Genomic DNA, 16,373 nt, shown 5'->3' with positions numbered 1-16,373 from the left:
TTATTATGTTAATAACCCCTAACATAACTGTGGTATACTGGTATAGTACAAATGGATACTTCACTTACAATCTCTATGAAATTATTTACTTTTTGAATAAACATAAATTATTGTAGTGATTGTTGTGGCCCACACACTACATATGTCTGATACCGATAAACTTGTCATAACTTCAAGTCAAACATATTATGCAAATAGCATGATAGAGTATAAGGTTTTACCAAAACGGTTTGAGCATTTGTATGGTGAGTTTTATCAATGAACATGCTATAGAGCTTTTTTTTTTTTTTTTTTTTTTTGATTCGCATGTTATAGAGCTTTCTTCCCTCCTTATGTGTTACATGTTCCGTTTTTCTTTTTTCTTTTCTTATATTGCTAAAATAATTTGTTTTAACAACTTATCATATATTTGACCAAAAAAAAAAAAAATAACTTATCATATTGTTTGGGCCCGGGCTAAAATTGTGACTCAGGTCTAGCATAACAGCCCAACTCACATCCAGCCTAGAGCCCAACCCAAAAACAGTCACAGTCAGCCGCTTCCCATACTTCCAATTAAAAGTGTTAAGTGTGTTACAAACTAATTTCAATTTTTCTCTTTATCCTTGGAAAATAAATAGGGTTAATTTTTTAAAGTCTAGTTTAGAAAATAGACTGATAGTCCAGTCCACCTGCTATATGAAAACCCAGCTCGGTCCACTTTAATGAAAGCGCCCGACACGGAAGTCAACGAGCACTCGACACTGTCCACCAAAGAAAACCATTTCTTTATTTTTCTGTAAAAGTATGTTACACAGTCACGCAAGATATCATGCACGAAGGCAGCAAATAAATCATGTCCTATATATAAGCTTTTGTTTACATTTTCAATTTCATAAAAATTATAAATAAGATATAAACTATTAAACCCTGTGGATTTGCATGAATAGAGTAGGCTAAGTAGAATCTAGATACAGTAAACCTTGTCTCGATCTTCAATTTTATAACCAACAAGTATTGTCTCGATATCATTGGCAGCTGTCTCCAAATGAATATTGTCTGGTCTATTGATTAATTAATCTCATTACAATTATTTGGGCATGATGCATACTCGTACTACAAAACATACGAGAAATTAAAAAATTTAAGATTGAAAACTGGATGTTATATTAATACGTTATAGGTCGAAACTTTCTTACCACCTTAATTTTCTTTGCAATAACATTGAATGATTGAAATCAATACAAAGCTTACTTAGAACACAACAAAAATTTAAAAATTACTATTCTTGTGGATAACATATATCCAGCTAGCTAGTTTTTTCTTAATACCATTTGATTGACTAGATTGTTTAAGTTTGTGGATGAAGAACCATGTGGACCAGTAGCTTCTTTAGCAAGTTTCTTCCACTCCATGACCTTATTTTTCATTCTCTTACCCTTCTCTCCCACCATTAACTCTCTAATAAGCTTCTCTACTTCCTCTCTCTTCACATTGCTATCGATCTCCATCCCAATGCCCCATTCTTTGCAAGTATAGTGACAGTTCGTTTGCTGGTCTGTGAAGAACGGCCAACACAGCATAGGCACTCCTGCAGTCACACTCTCAATGGTTGAATTCCAACCGCAGTGTGTTAAAAACCCTCCGACCGAAGGGTGGTTAAGGACTTGCTCTTGTGGGCACCAACTCGCTATTAGACCTCTTTCCTTAGTCTCGGTCGGAAAATCAGGTGGCAAAATTGCGGATTCACCAGCAACCAAATCAGGCCTGATAACCCAAAAGAAAGGAAGCTTTGTATTTGCAAGTCCCCAACCAAATTCAACAAGATGTTGTGGTTTCATGACCGAAATGCTGCCAAAATTGATATAAACAACTGAATTTGGGGGCTTAGAGTCTAGCCATTTGAGACACTCAGTTTCTTCTTTCCATAAACTGTATCCTATGGAATTGAAAGCTCTGTGTTCTGGTATGTGATTGAGAAGTAATTGGAGAGGGCCAATGGTGTAAATAAGTGGAAGCATGGATGAGAGTGCATCCAAAACATTTCGCTCCAAAGCATCAAAAGTAAGAAAAGCAACTGCCGAAGCTTTGTGAGCTCTTTCGGCTGCTTCCATGCAGAAGTTAAACATGCTGTCGTCCGGATTTGTAGTTTGAAACAACGATGGGAGATCCCTTAGACGAATATCCTTCATTCCCGGAATCCAATCTATTACCATGTCCAAAAACCCATTTGTCAAACAGCGCTCGTCTACAAATTTTCAATAATGTGATGTATCAGTTATAATTAATTAATGCGATAAGTAACACATCATGTATAAAAATGTGATACATCTAACATTACGCTTCAACAATTATTTATTTATAAAGATGTAACTATGTCACATTACTCATCGTCTCACATTATGCATAAAAATGTGGTATATCTAACATTAACATGAAATTAAAGAAGTGTTTGTATATATATAGTAATTTTCACCTTTGAGTGGTGTAAGTCCTTTTTGGACCAAAGAGCGATAAGATTTAAAGCCCATGAAGGCGCTTGCAGCAACAGTGAAGATGAGTGCGACATGAATTCCAAGTTTTTCAGCAGCTGTGATGGTGAACACCGACATGAAACCATCTGAAACTAAGCAACTCACCAGAGGAATATCAACACCGTGGGAATTAGAAGATGCCTCGTGATTGAGTTTTGCTAGGAGGTGACTAAAGGGAGCCAAGAAATTTTTTGTGATGAAATCACAAAGCAAGGGGATGTCTTGGGTGGCATCTTGATCATCTGAATCAGGAAGGCCGTCCGGAATGGTTTCAAATCAAAAATCGGGCAAGCCATTAAGGGAGTTGGGGCCTAGAGATTTAAGAAAGCGCTTGTGGTTGTACTCTGTGTTGACAAAGGTTATGTGAAGGCCTCTGTGGTGGAGGAGCTTTGCAAATTTAAGCATTGCCTTTATATGGCCTTGAGATGGAAAGGGAATACAAACAGCATGAGGCTTATTATTGGAACCCATGAATATGATGATCTTCTTAAATTTTTTGTGTATGTGTTTTGCACTGTCACAAATATTATTGCAGATTTTTATAGACTGCTCTAGCTAGCTACCTTACAACGGGGCAGGTTTTGTCCTTTGCCATTCTATCTTCTTTTTGGTTAAAAATCTGAGTCGAATTAATCATGCATAAATCACGTGTACAAGACAAAGGCATACACCTTAATCACGAGTTAACGACACTTTTCTTTGGTAAGCCACGCTAAGATAAAGAAAGAGAAAGCAGGGTCCACCTGAAGATACCAATTAGGTTGATTAATATCATTACCTTTCAAATAAACTAGACCGGCTGATGATTCATTGTACTAATGGACTGTCAGTTGGTGTTAGAGTATAACCCTTTTACTTTTCTGTTGCTAGACTATTGTATCATCTTATTCTCTGGCTATGTTTTGTACCAAAACAAACAGAGAATTCAAACACTATACAATTATGAAAGGCATCAAATAACGTTCAAGCATCTCAAGATTCGAACTAGGTATATTTAGGACGTCTTGTAATCGGGCCTTAAAACGACAATTTCAAATTAATAACAGTAATCGTATGCATAACATCCAGTTTTTTCTTAGTAACATTTGATTCACTAGATTGTCTAAGTTTGTGGATGAAGAACCATGGGGAGCACCGGCATCTTCTGCTAGCTTCTTCAACTCCATGGCCTTCTTTTTCATTTTCTTACCCTTCTCTCCCTCCATTAACTCTCTAACAAGCTTCTCTACATTGTCTCTTTTCACATCATTATTGATCTCCATGCCAATTTCCCATTCTTTGGAAGCATAGTAACAATTCGTTTGTTGGTCCGCAAAGAATGGCCAACACAGCATAGGCACTCCAGCACACAAACTCTCGATTGTTGAATTCCAACCACAGTGTGTTAAAAACCCTCCAATAGATGGGTGATTAAGTACTTCCTCTTGTGGGCACCAACTTGCTATAAGACCTCTTTCCTTAGTCTCGGTTTCAAAATCAGGTGGCAAAATTGCAGATTCGCCAACAACCAAATCAGGCCTAATAACCCACAAAGTTAAGCTTGGTATTTGCAAGTCCCCATCCAAACTCAACAAGCTGTTGTGGTGTCATGACCACTATGCTCCCAAAATTCACATACACTACTGAATTTGGGACCCTAGAGTCTAGCCATTGGAGGCACTCAGTTTCTTCTTTCCATAGACTGTACCCCATAGAATCCAAAGCTGGGGATTTTGGTATGTGATTGAGAAGTAATTGGAGAGGGCCAATGGCGTAAACAGACAGAGGCGCCATTGATGAGAGAGCATCCAAAACATGTGGCTCCAATGCATCAAAAGTATGCACAACAACTGATGTAGCTTTGTGAACTCTACCCATTACTTCAATGATACCATTAAAAATCATGTCATTCGGATTTGTAGTTATAAAGTCATTGGGGAGATCCCTTAAACGAATATCTTTCATTCCTGGAATCCAATCTATGACCTTGTCCAAAAACCCATTTGTCAAACAGCTCTCATCTACAACACCCAATTAGTAATTAATTAAAGAAAAATTTCATTAATTAATCATAAAATTAAACAATTAATTGCTTGAGTGTACCTTTGAGTGGTGCAAGTCTTTTTTCCAGCAAAGTGGGGTATTGTTTATATCCCATGAAGCTGCTTGTAGCAAAAGGAAAGAAGAGTGTGATGGGGATTCCAAATTGTTCAGCAGCTGGGGTCGTGAACGCCATGAGACCATCTGAAACAATGCAACTCACTGGGTTTGACTTGACTACAATATTATTGTTGAGCTTTATGATGAGGTCACAAAATGGAGCCAAGAAATTTGTCATGATGGATTGGCAAAGCAGAGTGAGGCCTTGGGTGGCATCTGCATCTGAGTCTGGAAGACCATCTGGGATGGTTTCGAATCGAAAATCGGGCAAGCCATCGAGGGAGTTGGGACCTAAAGATTTGAGAAAGCGCTTGTGGTTGAACTGTGTGTTCACAAAGGTTATGTGAAAGCCTTTGTGGTGGAGGAGCTTTGCAAATTTAAGCATCGCATTTATGTGGCTTTGAACTGGAACAGGAATGCAAACTGCATGAGGCTTGTTATTAGCCTCTGCCTTTGAACCCATGTCTTAGATTTTTATTTTGAGTATATATCGTAGGCAATGAGATAGTGCTACAACATTTTTGTAGAGGAAGAATCAAACTGTATATGTTAGTACCGGAGACACAAGCATGTTCAATATATACATACATATATATATATATATGGAGGCACCAAGTAACAAGACAAAAATATAGATGAAGATCACGAGGCAATGATTGTGTAATTACAATTAATTAAGAAAATTCGAGACAAGATTATATATTTTTCCTTAATTTAATTAATTAATTAAGGTACCTGAGGTGTATACTCTAGGTATTTACGTGTAATTTGTCCTTAATTTAATTAATTAATTTGTAAGATATATTATATATTGCATGTACACTTATGCATGTGACCTTGCACGCATTATTATTGGGAATAAAATATTAAGAAAAGATTTTGTGCCCTAATATGGCACAAGATATATGTGCCCTAATCTGATGTGGCAAAATTATTTTGCACACATCACTAGTTATTTGCCACATCAAATTAATATCTTTATTATTAAAAGACAATCTTGTCCAAATTAAATCAAATGATTGAAATTAGTACTTAATTAATATCATCATTATATATCTTATTTTTATTTATCATTCTCCATCTTCAACCTCCAAAAAATCTATAATTTTTCTGCAAAATTCAACCAAATTGTTCATAGCAATAAAATTTGGTGTCCTCATCTAAGCTAGTCAATCTATGCTTTCAACCTTCATAAACCAAGTTTTCTCTCCTCTTTTCAGACCTTTGACATTGCATTTTCAGCCTTTTTATTTTTTTTCTTGTCTAATCAAAATATACTGTCATAGAAGAAGCATGAAGGCCAAAGGGGCAACAAAAAAACATACAGCTTACTATGCCTGGAAACAAGAGATAACCAGCAAATAGATCGAAAAGCTGAAAAGCAAGAAGGCCCTTAAAATAGTCATATATTAATGTCCATCTCCCTACGAATCAAAGGTCAAAACTTTTTTTGTCCAAAACTTGGTATTACTTTGTTTCAATAGTATATTGGGATGGTGGAGATTCTTGAAGGAACTGTATTTTTACCATCCATGATTTAAACAGAGGACTTTAATCTTTGATATTTTGGGTGCAACTGTGCAATATATGACGCAAAATTTGCAAAGTCTGAGATTATAGATTTGCAATGAAACCTTTTTTAAATCCTTTTAATTTTCTTTTGTAATTTTATTTATGTTTTTAGAATTTTAAATGAGGTTATATTAGTATTTTTAAAAGCTTATGTGGCATATATTATTAGATATATTAAATGATTTAATTGACATGGAAATTCCATGTCATTAATTAGGGCACTCTAGCATTGCCCCAAAATATTTATATAATGAGTATATATATTTATTGTCTTTATCTCTCTCCTCCTCATAAAGTAATCAATTTAACACATAATATAAGATCGAGATATACATAAGGTACGTAATTTTTTTTTTCTATCGCTAGTCAACCAAAATAAGCATGCATGCATGCTACATCTATTTCGCGTACATGCAACTATGCAAGGTATACATGTATAACATTCAGATTCATATTCTAATATTTTTGGCAATTCATCTGGTTTCTAATCCAAGTTGTTTATTAGAAATGTATAATGTATTTTTGAACCTTACTATTAGCTAGATTCTTAGAGAAAGAATATTTATCCCCAAGTACATCTTGTAGTACATGATTATTCTAGTTATATATATATATATATATATATATTAAGACCAAAAATAACAACAAATTAACACACCAACAAATTACAAATAATTAATAAACAATGTTATTAATCGAAACATGCATCTAGCTTAATAGCACTTGATTGACTAGATTGTCTAGGTTTTTGGATGAAGAACCATGTGGAGCAGTGGCTTCTTCAGCTAGTTTCTTCCACTCCATGACCTTATTTTTCATTTTCTTACCCTTTTCTCCCTCCATTAACTCTTTAACAAGCTTCTCCACATCATCTCTCTTGACATCATTGTTAATCTCCATGCCAACCCCCCATTCATTGCAAGTATAGTAGCAGTTGGTTTGCTGATCAGCAAAGAATGGCCAAGAAAGCATTGGCACTCCAGCAGTCAAGCTCTCAATGGTTGAATTCCACCCACTGTGAGTTAAAAACCCACCAACCGAAGAATGGTTAAGGACTTGCTCTTGTGGGCACCAACTCGCTATTAGACCTCTTTCTTTAGTCTTGGTTTCAAAATCAGGTGGCAAAATTGCGGATTTGCCAACAACCAAATCAGGCCTAATAACCCAAAAGAAAGTAAGCTTTGTATTTGCAAGTCCCCAACCAAACTCAACAAGCTGTTGTGGTGTCATGACCGTTATGCTCCCAAAATTGACATAAACAACAGAATTTGGGGCCTTAGAGTCAAGCCATTGGAGACACTCAGTTTCTTCTTTCCACAAACTGTACCCTATAGAATTCAAAGCTGGATGTTGTGGAATATGATCGAGAAGTGGTTGGAGAGGGCCAACGGTGTAAACACGTGGATGCCCCATAGCTGAGAGAGCATCCAAAACTTGTGGCTCCAACGCATCAAAAGTTGTTATAACAAGTGCCGAAGCTTCTTCAACTCTGTCCATTGTTTCCATGCTGAAGTTAAACAAGATGTCATTGGGATCTGTGGTTCGGAAGAAGGTCGGAAGATCCTTGAGGCGGATATTTTTCATTCCCGGAATCCAATCTATGATCATGTCCAAATACCCATTTGTAAAACAGCTCTCATCTACAAAAGTATCCAAGTAATATATTAACATAAAGAAATTAAATGTTAATAACAAAATTAAGCAAATGATAATGAATTCTTCTAAGTAATAGTTATATAGTTTAGCAAAGTCGTTCACACGAGGGCTAAATTTGAACAACTGTAAAGGACAATAGATAATAATTGGTGTTTATTTAGTCGTTCACATGTACATGAGTAGTACTGTACCTTTGAGTGGTGCAAGTCCTTTTTCGAGTAAAGCGCGAAACTGTTTAAACGACATGACGGTGCATGCAGCGATAGTGTAGAGCAGTGCGATGGGGACTCCAATTTCCTGAGCAGCTGTGACGGTGAACATCGACATGAAACCATCTGAAACTATGCAACTCACCGGAGGATTAGTATTGTCGAAAGGAGAAGTTGTCGCCATGCGGTTGAGTTTTAGCAGGAGGTCACGAAATGGAGGCAAGAAGTAGTTTTTTCGGACAGCGTCAGCAAGCAACGTGACGTCTTGGGTGGCATCTTCATCTGAATCTGGAAGGCCATCTGGGATGGCTTCGAACCGAAAATCGGGCAAGCCATCGAGGGAGTTGGGGCCTAGAGATCTAAGAAAGCGCTTGTGGTTGAACTCGGTGTTCACAAAGGTTATATGGAAGCCTTTATGGTGGAGGAGCTTTGCAAATTTGAGCATTGCCTTTATGTGGCCTTGAGCCGGAGCTGGAATGCAAACAGCATGAGGCTTACTAGCTTCTACAGTGGAACCCATATCTTTGACTTTGGGTATGCGATGCGTTTGCATTTGCACAACTAATATTGTAGATTATTTATAGGGCTAGTGGGAAGGAGAGTCTGTCTATAGGACGGATCTAACTTACGTAATTAACTCTTAAGATTTATAAGGTAAAAATTATATTTATATGTGTTACGTATGGATGATATCATGATATAAAAGAAAACCATTTCTTTATTTTTCTATAAAAGTATGTTACACAGTCACGCATGATATCATGCACGCAGTGCCGGCCCTGAAGGGGGGGCACCAAGTGCGCGACCGCCTAGCCCCACCTTCATAGGGGTCCACAAATTTTTATATTATTTATATATTAATATATATATATTAAAAAAAATAGAAAATTAGAATTAAATACCAAATATCAATAGTTTTTTAGTAAAGCAGCAAGACACTAATTTTTTTTTATTTAGGTACTAACCTAGAGTAAAACATTTTGGATTAGGTCATAAATCAGTTTGTTATACAGTTGTGACTGTCGAACAATTACAGTTGTAATTGTCGAACAGTCATAGTTGTGACTATTTAAAATTTATAAAAAATCTAAATTTTTAAGGGTTTCATAATTTTGATTTAAGTTTGGGGAATGAAGTCCTATAACCCAAAGACTAAACATTAAAGTTTAAACCTTATAAATATTGAAAAAACAACAAATTAATAAAAAAGTTATGATTGTTAGATAGTCACAGTTTGATATAATCATATTTTTTAAAGTTAGTACCTAAACTAAAATTTAGTACCTAAAGTGAAATGACATAAATGTTTTAGTAGTTGAAATAAAAAAATATTATAATTTGGTACTTAAAATCAATAGACCTATAAAAAAATAGTTGTTGGGTTTATTTATAATGTCTTCGTTGCAATTAGGCTCTTTTACTTATTGTGTCAAAGTTGTAGTTATCTAGTTTTTTTCTTTGGGCTTAGGCCTCCTCTTGTACCAAAAAAAAAAAAATTAGACTCTTCTAAGATATAAAATTTGGGTTCTGCAACCTATTTTTCTTTGATTATAAGTTGAAAGTCACATTTTTATATTTTTTTATTTCCTTAATTTGTGTTTGGCTAACTTGCTTCATTTTTTCTTTGGCTTCTCACGTGAATCACAAGAGAAGCAAGCCAACATCCTCATCTGCATGGCAGTAGGTCCTTTTTGCCCTTGGGTTTACATCTCTTTTTTTTTCATTAAAAGTACATGTCTTCTTTCTGAAAAGTTGGATTCAGAGAACATGTTTGCTTTGAATTGGCAAAGACGGATCTTTGCCAATTCATATAGTCTTGTGGAAAACTGGTTTTTTGTTTTTTTGTTCTCCACATGCTCGTTCAATCTAAAAGAAATTAGAGAGGTCTCATTGAGACAAAAAGATAATTAATGTTTGAGTGTGTGTTTTTTCCATTTTAATTTTTCTCTTATATTCCTATAAATTATTATTTTTTCAATTATTTTTTTGACGTTCAACCAAAAATTTTCTAATTGATTTCTTAATGTGATCGAAAATTTCCTAATTGATTTTTTGTTAATTGTGAATTATTTTGTAAAAAATTTTATTAGGGGCCCAATTTAGATTTCGCCCCTAGCCTTCCAAAAGTCAAGGCCGGCCCTGCAATCCTGCATGCACGGAAGGCAGCAAATAAATCATGTCCTATATAAAAACTTTTGTTTACATTTTCAATTTCATAAAAATTATAAATTAGATATAAACTATTAAACCTTGTGGATTTGCATGAATAGAGTAGGCTTAGTAGAATGTAGATACAGTCATTGGCAGCTGTCTCCAAATGAATATTGTCTGGTCTATTGATTAATTAATTAATCTCATTACAATTATTTGGGCATGAAGCATACTCGCACTACAAAACATACGAGAAATTAAAAAATTTAAGATTGAAAAGTGGATGTTATATTAATACGTTATAGGTCGAAACTTTCTTACCACCTTAATTTTCTTTGCAATAACATTGAATGATTGAAATCAATACAAAGCTTACTTAGAACACCAACAAAAATTTAAAAATTACTATTCTTGTGGGTTACATATATCCAGCTAGCTAGTTTTTCCTTAATACCATTTGATTGACTAGATTGTCTAAGTTTGTGGATGAAGAACCATGTGGACCAGTAGCTTCTTTAGCAAGTTTCTTCCACTCCATGACCTTATTTTTCATTCTCTTACCCTTCTCTCCCTCCATTAACTCTCTAATAAGCTTCTCTACTTCCTCTCTCTTCACATTGCTATCGATCTCCATCCCAATGCCCCATTCTTTGCAAGTATAGTGACAGTTCGTTTGCTGGTCTGCGAAGAACGGCCAACACAGCATAGGCACTCCTGCAGTCACACTCTCAATGGTTGAATTCCAACCGCAGTGTGTTAAAAACCCTCCGACCGAAGGGTGGTTAAGGACTTGCTCTTGTGGGCACCAACTCGCTATTAGACCTCTTTCCTTAGTCTCGGTCTCAAAATCAGGTGGCAAAATTGCGGATTCACCAGCAACCAAATCAGGCCTGATAACCCAAAAGAAAGGAAGCTTTGTATTTGCAAGTCCCCAACCAAACTCAACAAGATGTTGTGGTTTCATGACCGAAATGCTGCCAAAATTGATATAAACAACTGAATTTGGGGGCTTAGAGTCTAGCCATTTGAGACACTCAGTTTCTTCTTTCCATAAACTGTATCCTATGGAATTGAAAGCTGTGTGTTCTGGTATGTGATTGAGAAGTAATTGGAGAGGGCCAATGGTGTAAATAAGTGGAAGCATGGATGAGAGTGCATCCAAAACATTTCGCTCCAAAGCATCAAAAGTAAGAAAAGCAACTGCTGAAGCTTTGTGAGCTCTTTCGGCTGCTTCCATGCAGAAGTTAAACATGCTGTCGTCCGGATTTGTAGTTTGAAACAAGGATGGGAGATCCCTTAGACGAATATCCTTCATTCCCGGAATCCAATCTATGACCATGTCCAAAAACCCATTTGTCAAACAGCTCTCATCTACAAATATTCAATAATGTGATTTATCAGTTATATTAATTAATACGATAAGTGACACATCATGTATAAAAATGTGATACATCTAACATTACGCTTATTTATTTATAACGATATAATTATATCACATTAATCGTCTTACATTATGTATAAAAATGTGGTATATCTAACATTAACTTGAAATTAAAAAAGTGTTTGTATATATATAGTTATTTTCACCTTTGAGTGGTGTAAGTCCTTTTTGGACCAAAGAGCGATAAGATTTAAATCCCATGAAGGCGCTTGCAGCAACAGTGAAGAAGAGTGCGACAGGAATTCCAAGTTCTTCAGCAGCTGTGATGGTGAACACCGACATGAAACCATCTGAAACTAAGCAACTCACCGGAGGAATATCAACACCGTTGGAATTAGAAGATGCCTCATGATTGAGTTTTGCTAGGAGGTGACTAAAGGGAGCCAAGAAATTTTTTGTGATGAAATCACAAAGCAAGGGGATGTCTTGGGTGGCATCTTGATTATCTGAATCAGGAAGGCCATCTGGAATGGTTTCAAATCGAAAATCGGGCAAGCCATTAAGGGAGTTGGGGCCTAGAGATTTAAGAAAGCGCTTGTGGTTGTACTCTGTGTTGACAAAGGTTATGTGAAGGCCTCTGTGGTGGAGGAGCTTTGCAAATTTAAGCATTGCCTTTATATGGCCTTGAGATGGAAAGGGAATACAAACAGCATGAGGCTTATTATTGGAACCCATGAATATGATGATCTTCTTAAATTTTTTGTGTATGTGTTTTGCACTGTCACAAATATTATTGCAGATTTTTATAGACTGCTCTAGCTAGCTACGTTACAACGGGGCAGGTTTTGTCCTTTGCCATTCTATCTTCTTTTTGGTTAAAAATCTGAGTCGAATTTATCATGCATAAATCACGTGTACAAGACAAAGGCATACACCTTAATCACGAGTTAACGACACTTTTCTTTGGTAAGCCACGCTAAGATAAAGAAAGAGAAAGTAGGGTCCACCTGAAGATACCAATTAGGTTGATTAATATCATATATTACCTTTCAAATAAACTAGGCCGGCTGATGATTCATTGTACTGATGAACTGTCGGTGTTAGAGTATAACCTTTTGCTTTAATTTCTGTTGCTAGACTATTGTATCATCTTATTCTTTAATTGGTTATGTTTTGTACGAAAACAAACAGAGAATTCAAACACTATACAATTATGAAAGGCATCAAATAACGTTCAAGCATCTTAAGATTCGAGCTAGGTATATTTAGGATGTCTTGTAATCGCGCCTTAAAATGACAATTTCAAATTAATAACAATAATCGTATACATAACATCTAGTTTTATCTTAGTAACATTTGATTCACTAGATTGTCTAAGTTTGTGGATGAAGAACCATGGGGAGCACTGGCATCTTCTGCTAGCTTCTTCAACTCCATGGCCTTATTTTTCATTTTCTTACCCTTCTCTCCCTCCATCAACTCTCTAACAAGCTTCTCTACATTGTCTCTTTTCACATCATTATTGATCTCCATGCCAATGTCCCATTCTTTGGAAGCATAGTAACAATTCGTTTGTTGGTCCGCAAAGAATGGCCAACACAGCATAGGCACTCCAGCACACAAACTCTCGATTGTTGAATTCCAACCACAGTGTGTTAAAAACCCTCCAATAGATGGGTGATTAAGTACTTCCTCTTGTGGGCACCAACTTGCTATAAAACCTCTTTCCTTAGTCTCGGTTTCAAAATCAGGTGGCAAAATTGCAGATTCGCCAACAACCAAATCAGGCCTAATAACCCACAAGAAGTTAAGCTTGGTATTTGCAAGTCCCCATCCAAACTCAACAAGCTGTTGTGGTGTCATGACCACTATGCTCCCAAAATTCACTTACACTACTGAATTTGGGACCTTAATTAGAGTCTAGCCATTGGAGGCACTCAGTTTCTTCTTTCCATAGACTGTACCCCATAGAATCCAAAGCTGGGGATTTTGGTATGTGATTGAGAAGTAATTGGAGAGGGCCAATGGCGTAAACAGACGGAGGCGCCATTGATGAGAGAGCATCCAAAACATGTGACTCCAATGCATCAAAAGTATGCACAACAACTGATGTAGCTTTGTGAACTCTACCCATTACTTCAATGATACCATTAAAAATCATGTCATTCGGATTTGTAGTTATAAAGTCATTGGGGAGATCCCTTAAACGAATATCTTTCATTCCTGGAATCCAATCTATGACCTTGTCCAAAAACCCATTTGTCAAACAGCTCTCATCTACAACACCCAATTAGTAATTAATTAAAGAAAAATTTCATTAATTAATCATAAAATTAAACAATTAATTGCTTGAGTGTACCTTTGAGTGGTGCAAGTCTTTTTTCCAGCAAAGTGGGGTATTGTTTATATCCCATGAAGCTGCTTGCAGCAAAAGGAAAGAAGAGTGTGATGGGGATTCCAAATTGTTCAGCAGCTGGGGTCGTGAACGCCATGAGACCATCTGAAACAATGCAACTCACTGGGTTTGACTTGACTACAATATTATTGTTGAGCTTTATGATGAGGTCACAAAATGGAGCCAAGAAATTTGTCATGATGGATTGGCAAAGCAGAGTGAGGTCTTGGGTGGCATCTGCATCTGAGTCTGGAAGACCATCTGGGATGGTTTGGAATTGAAAATCGGGCAAGCCATCGGGGGAGTTGGGACCTAAAGATTTGAGAAAGCGCTTGTGGTTGAACTGTGTGTTCACAAAGGTTATGTGAAAGCCTTTGTGGTGGAGGAGCTTTGCAAATTTAAGCATCGCCTTTATGTGGCTTTGAACTGGAACAGGAATGCAAACTGCATGAGGCTTGTTATTAGCCTCTGCCTTTGAACCCATGTCTTAGATTTTTATTTTGAGTATATATCGTAGGCAATGAGATAGTGCTACAACATTTTTGTAGAGGGAGAATCAAACTGTACGTATATGTTAGTACCGGAGACACAAGCATGTTCAATATATACATATATATATATATATATGGAGGCACCAAGTAACAAGACAAAAAATATAGATGAAGATCACGAGGCAATGATTGTGTAATTACAATTAATTAAGGGAATTCGAGACAAGATTATATATTTTTCCATACTAAAAGCTTCATGATGATGAGATGAAAATCAAAGGCCGGCCCTTGGAAAGGTTTCGACTCGAGTGTCATATTTTTCAATATTGGCATCTTCTAAATCAAATAAGTAAACTTTGTTCTATGTTGCCAAAAATATTAGCATATAAAGCATTTAGCTAGTGGTTTTTTTTATCTTTAAGTTTCCTTTTTAATTCTAGTATTTGTAAATTGTGATAGTGTAGCGTATGTGCTGGCTAGGTTTGCTTTGTCATGTTTAGACCAATTGTTGTGGGAGGATTGTCTTATTTAGATGGTTGATATTGTTGCTATGAATGTAGTTGATGGTTAATTTATAAAAGCTCACTTCTTATTCTAAAAAATAATAATTTATTAGCATACATAGTCTCCACAAAATTCAGATAATATTTTCTGGTTCCCAAATGGAAAAAAATTTAAAATAAAACCCAAAATTAAAGGAACCCGGATTCAGAGAAGGGCTGAGTCTTGGTGTGTGTGAGGGACTGGGGCTTGGGGACCTCCGGGTTGGGCTACTTGGTATGGAGTCTGTTGTAGGTTTTTGGGCTTAAAATATTTGATTTTTTGTTTGGGCTTAATCTATAGCCCAACCAATCAAATTAATTGGTTAGGAAAATAGTACTTTTATTACATCAACTCATCGGAACTCCTATTTAGAACCTAAAACTCTATATGGTTTGTAATTCAAAATTTATCTTCATAGCTTAGGATTAGGATTAGGCTAAGTCTAGAATTCGATTCACTCCAATGTAACCAAAAAAAAAAAAAATCTATCTTCAAAAATTTTCCCCATTAACTTTAATTCACACCTCCTAATGCCATTTGAGCTAAAATTTTTGAATCAAAAAAATCTAACTCAGTGTTGATTGATTTCACGCCTTTTAGTCCTTCAAGCATTTATTCATCACACTTACATAGCTTTTGAAACTATGAAAACTGTGTTTGGTACATTATATGCCCAAACATAATTTTCTATTGTTCAATCTTTATGTAGCCCCCTAGTTCTATTAAAATTTGTGATTGAATTTTGTTAGTAGATACTATTACCATCCATAGTATGGTGAGACAGACCAAATTCTCTTACTCAACAAAATTAAAATCAAATATATAAACAATGAATTATAATTCATGATGCGTATATGGTGAAGCCATGAATTTGTTGTGGGGGATGAACAGTGAAAATTGTGGCGATTAAGTTTTTTTTTTTTTTAGGTACTATATTTATTGTATATAGAGTTAGTGTAGGAAAATATCATGCTGGTACTTCAATTGTCATTCGTACTTTAGCCTAATGTTGTTGGGCTGTTAATGATCCAATTCCCTATTTTGATAAGAATATCATAATATATGATACTTAAATTGGATTTTAACATAAGCCAAATTAATTAGTTGGATCATACCGATCTTGCCAGTGTTGCAGTTAATTAGTTAGGAGAGAAATAGAGAAGTAAAGGACAAAAATTAATTAGCACGTGCCATTTGAAGGCTTCATAGTTCAGTTCAGTTTAGAGACAAAGTCCACGTGACTCATTAGCTTAAATGAAAATAACGGCACATGTGGGCCCAAAAGTGCTGCCTATGTTGTATGACAAGGACGTTTTGTGAACA

At 35.9% G+C, this 16,373-nt stretch overlaps 3 protein-coding genes and 2 pseudogenes across 3 annotated transcripts; all 5 read right to left on the bottom strand.

The window, feature by feature from the left end:
- Window positions 1–1,292: 1,292 nt before the first annotated feature.
- On the bottom strand, window positions 1,293–2,990 carry LOC147287898 (7-deoxyloganetin glucosyltransferase-like). The gene is made up of 2 exons (XM_086242577.1): window positions 2,456–2,990; window positions 1,293–2,227 (listed from the first exon to the last, which is right to left on the bottom strand). The coding sequence occupies exons 1-2, from the start codon at window positions 2,589–2,591 to the stop codon at window positions 1,293–1,295; spliced, it is 1,071 nt and encodes a 356-aa protein (XP_086098703.1). The 5' UTR covers window positions 2,592–2,990.
- Window positions 2,991–3,544: 554 nt separating this feature from the next.
- On the bottom strand, window positions 3,545–5,115 carry LOC147287897 (7-deoxyloganetin glucosyltransferase pseudogene; annotated as a pseudogene).
- A 1,735-nt stretch (window positions 5,116–6,850) lies between these two features.
- LOC147287896 (7-deoxyloganetin glucosyltransferase-like) lies at window positions 6,851–8,612 on the bottom strand. The gene is made up of 2 exons (XM_086239154.1): window positions 8,072–8,612; window positions 6,851–7,864 (listed from the first exon to the last, which is right to left on the bottom strand). The coding sequence occupies exons 1-2, from the start codon at window positions 8,607–8,609 to the stop codon at window positions 6,933–6,935; spliced, it is 1,470 nt and encodes a 489-aa protein (XP_086095280.1). The 5' UTR covers window positions 8,610–8,612; the 3' UTR covers window positions 6,851–6,932.
- A 2,064-nt stretch (window positions 8,613–10,676) lies between these two features.
- On the bottom strand, window positions 10,677–12,362 carry LOC147287895 (7-deoxyloganetin glucosyltransferase-like). Its single transcript, XM_086242451.1, has 2 exons — window positions 11,828–12,362; window positions 10,677–11,611 (listed from the first exon to the last, which is right to left on the bottom strand). Exons 1-2 carry the CDS (start codon window positions 12,354–12,356, stop codon window positions 10,677–10,679), a joined length of 1,464 nt encoding a protein of 487 aa, XP_086098577.1. The 5' UTR covers window positions 12,357–12,362.
- Window positions 12,363–12,962: 600 nt separating this feature from the next.
- LOC147287894 (7-deoxyloganetin glucosyltransferase-like) lies at window positions 12,963–14,500 on the bottom strand (annotated as a pseudogene).
- Window positions 14,501–16,373: the final 1,873 nt, after the last annotated feature.

The sequence above is a fragment of the Dryas octopetala genome, chromosome 4, assembly GCF_963921425.1.
Source record: "Dryas octopetala chromosome 4, drDryOcto1.1, whole genome shotgun sequence".
In the NCBI taxonomy this organism is placed as follows: domain Eukaryota; kingdom Viridiplantae; phylum Streptophyta; class Magnoliopsida; order Rosales; family Rosaceae; genus Dryas; species Dryas octopetala.
The sequence above is the reverse complement of the archived record's forward strand: the minus strand, read 5'-3'. Positions and strand labels throughout refer to the sequence as shown.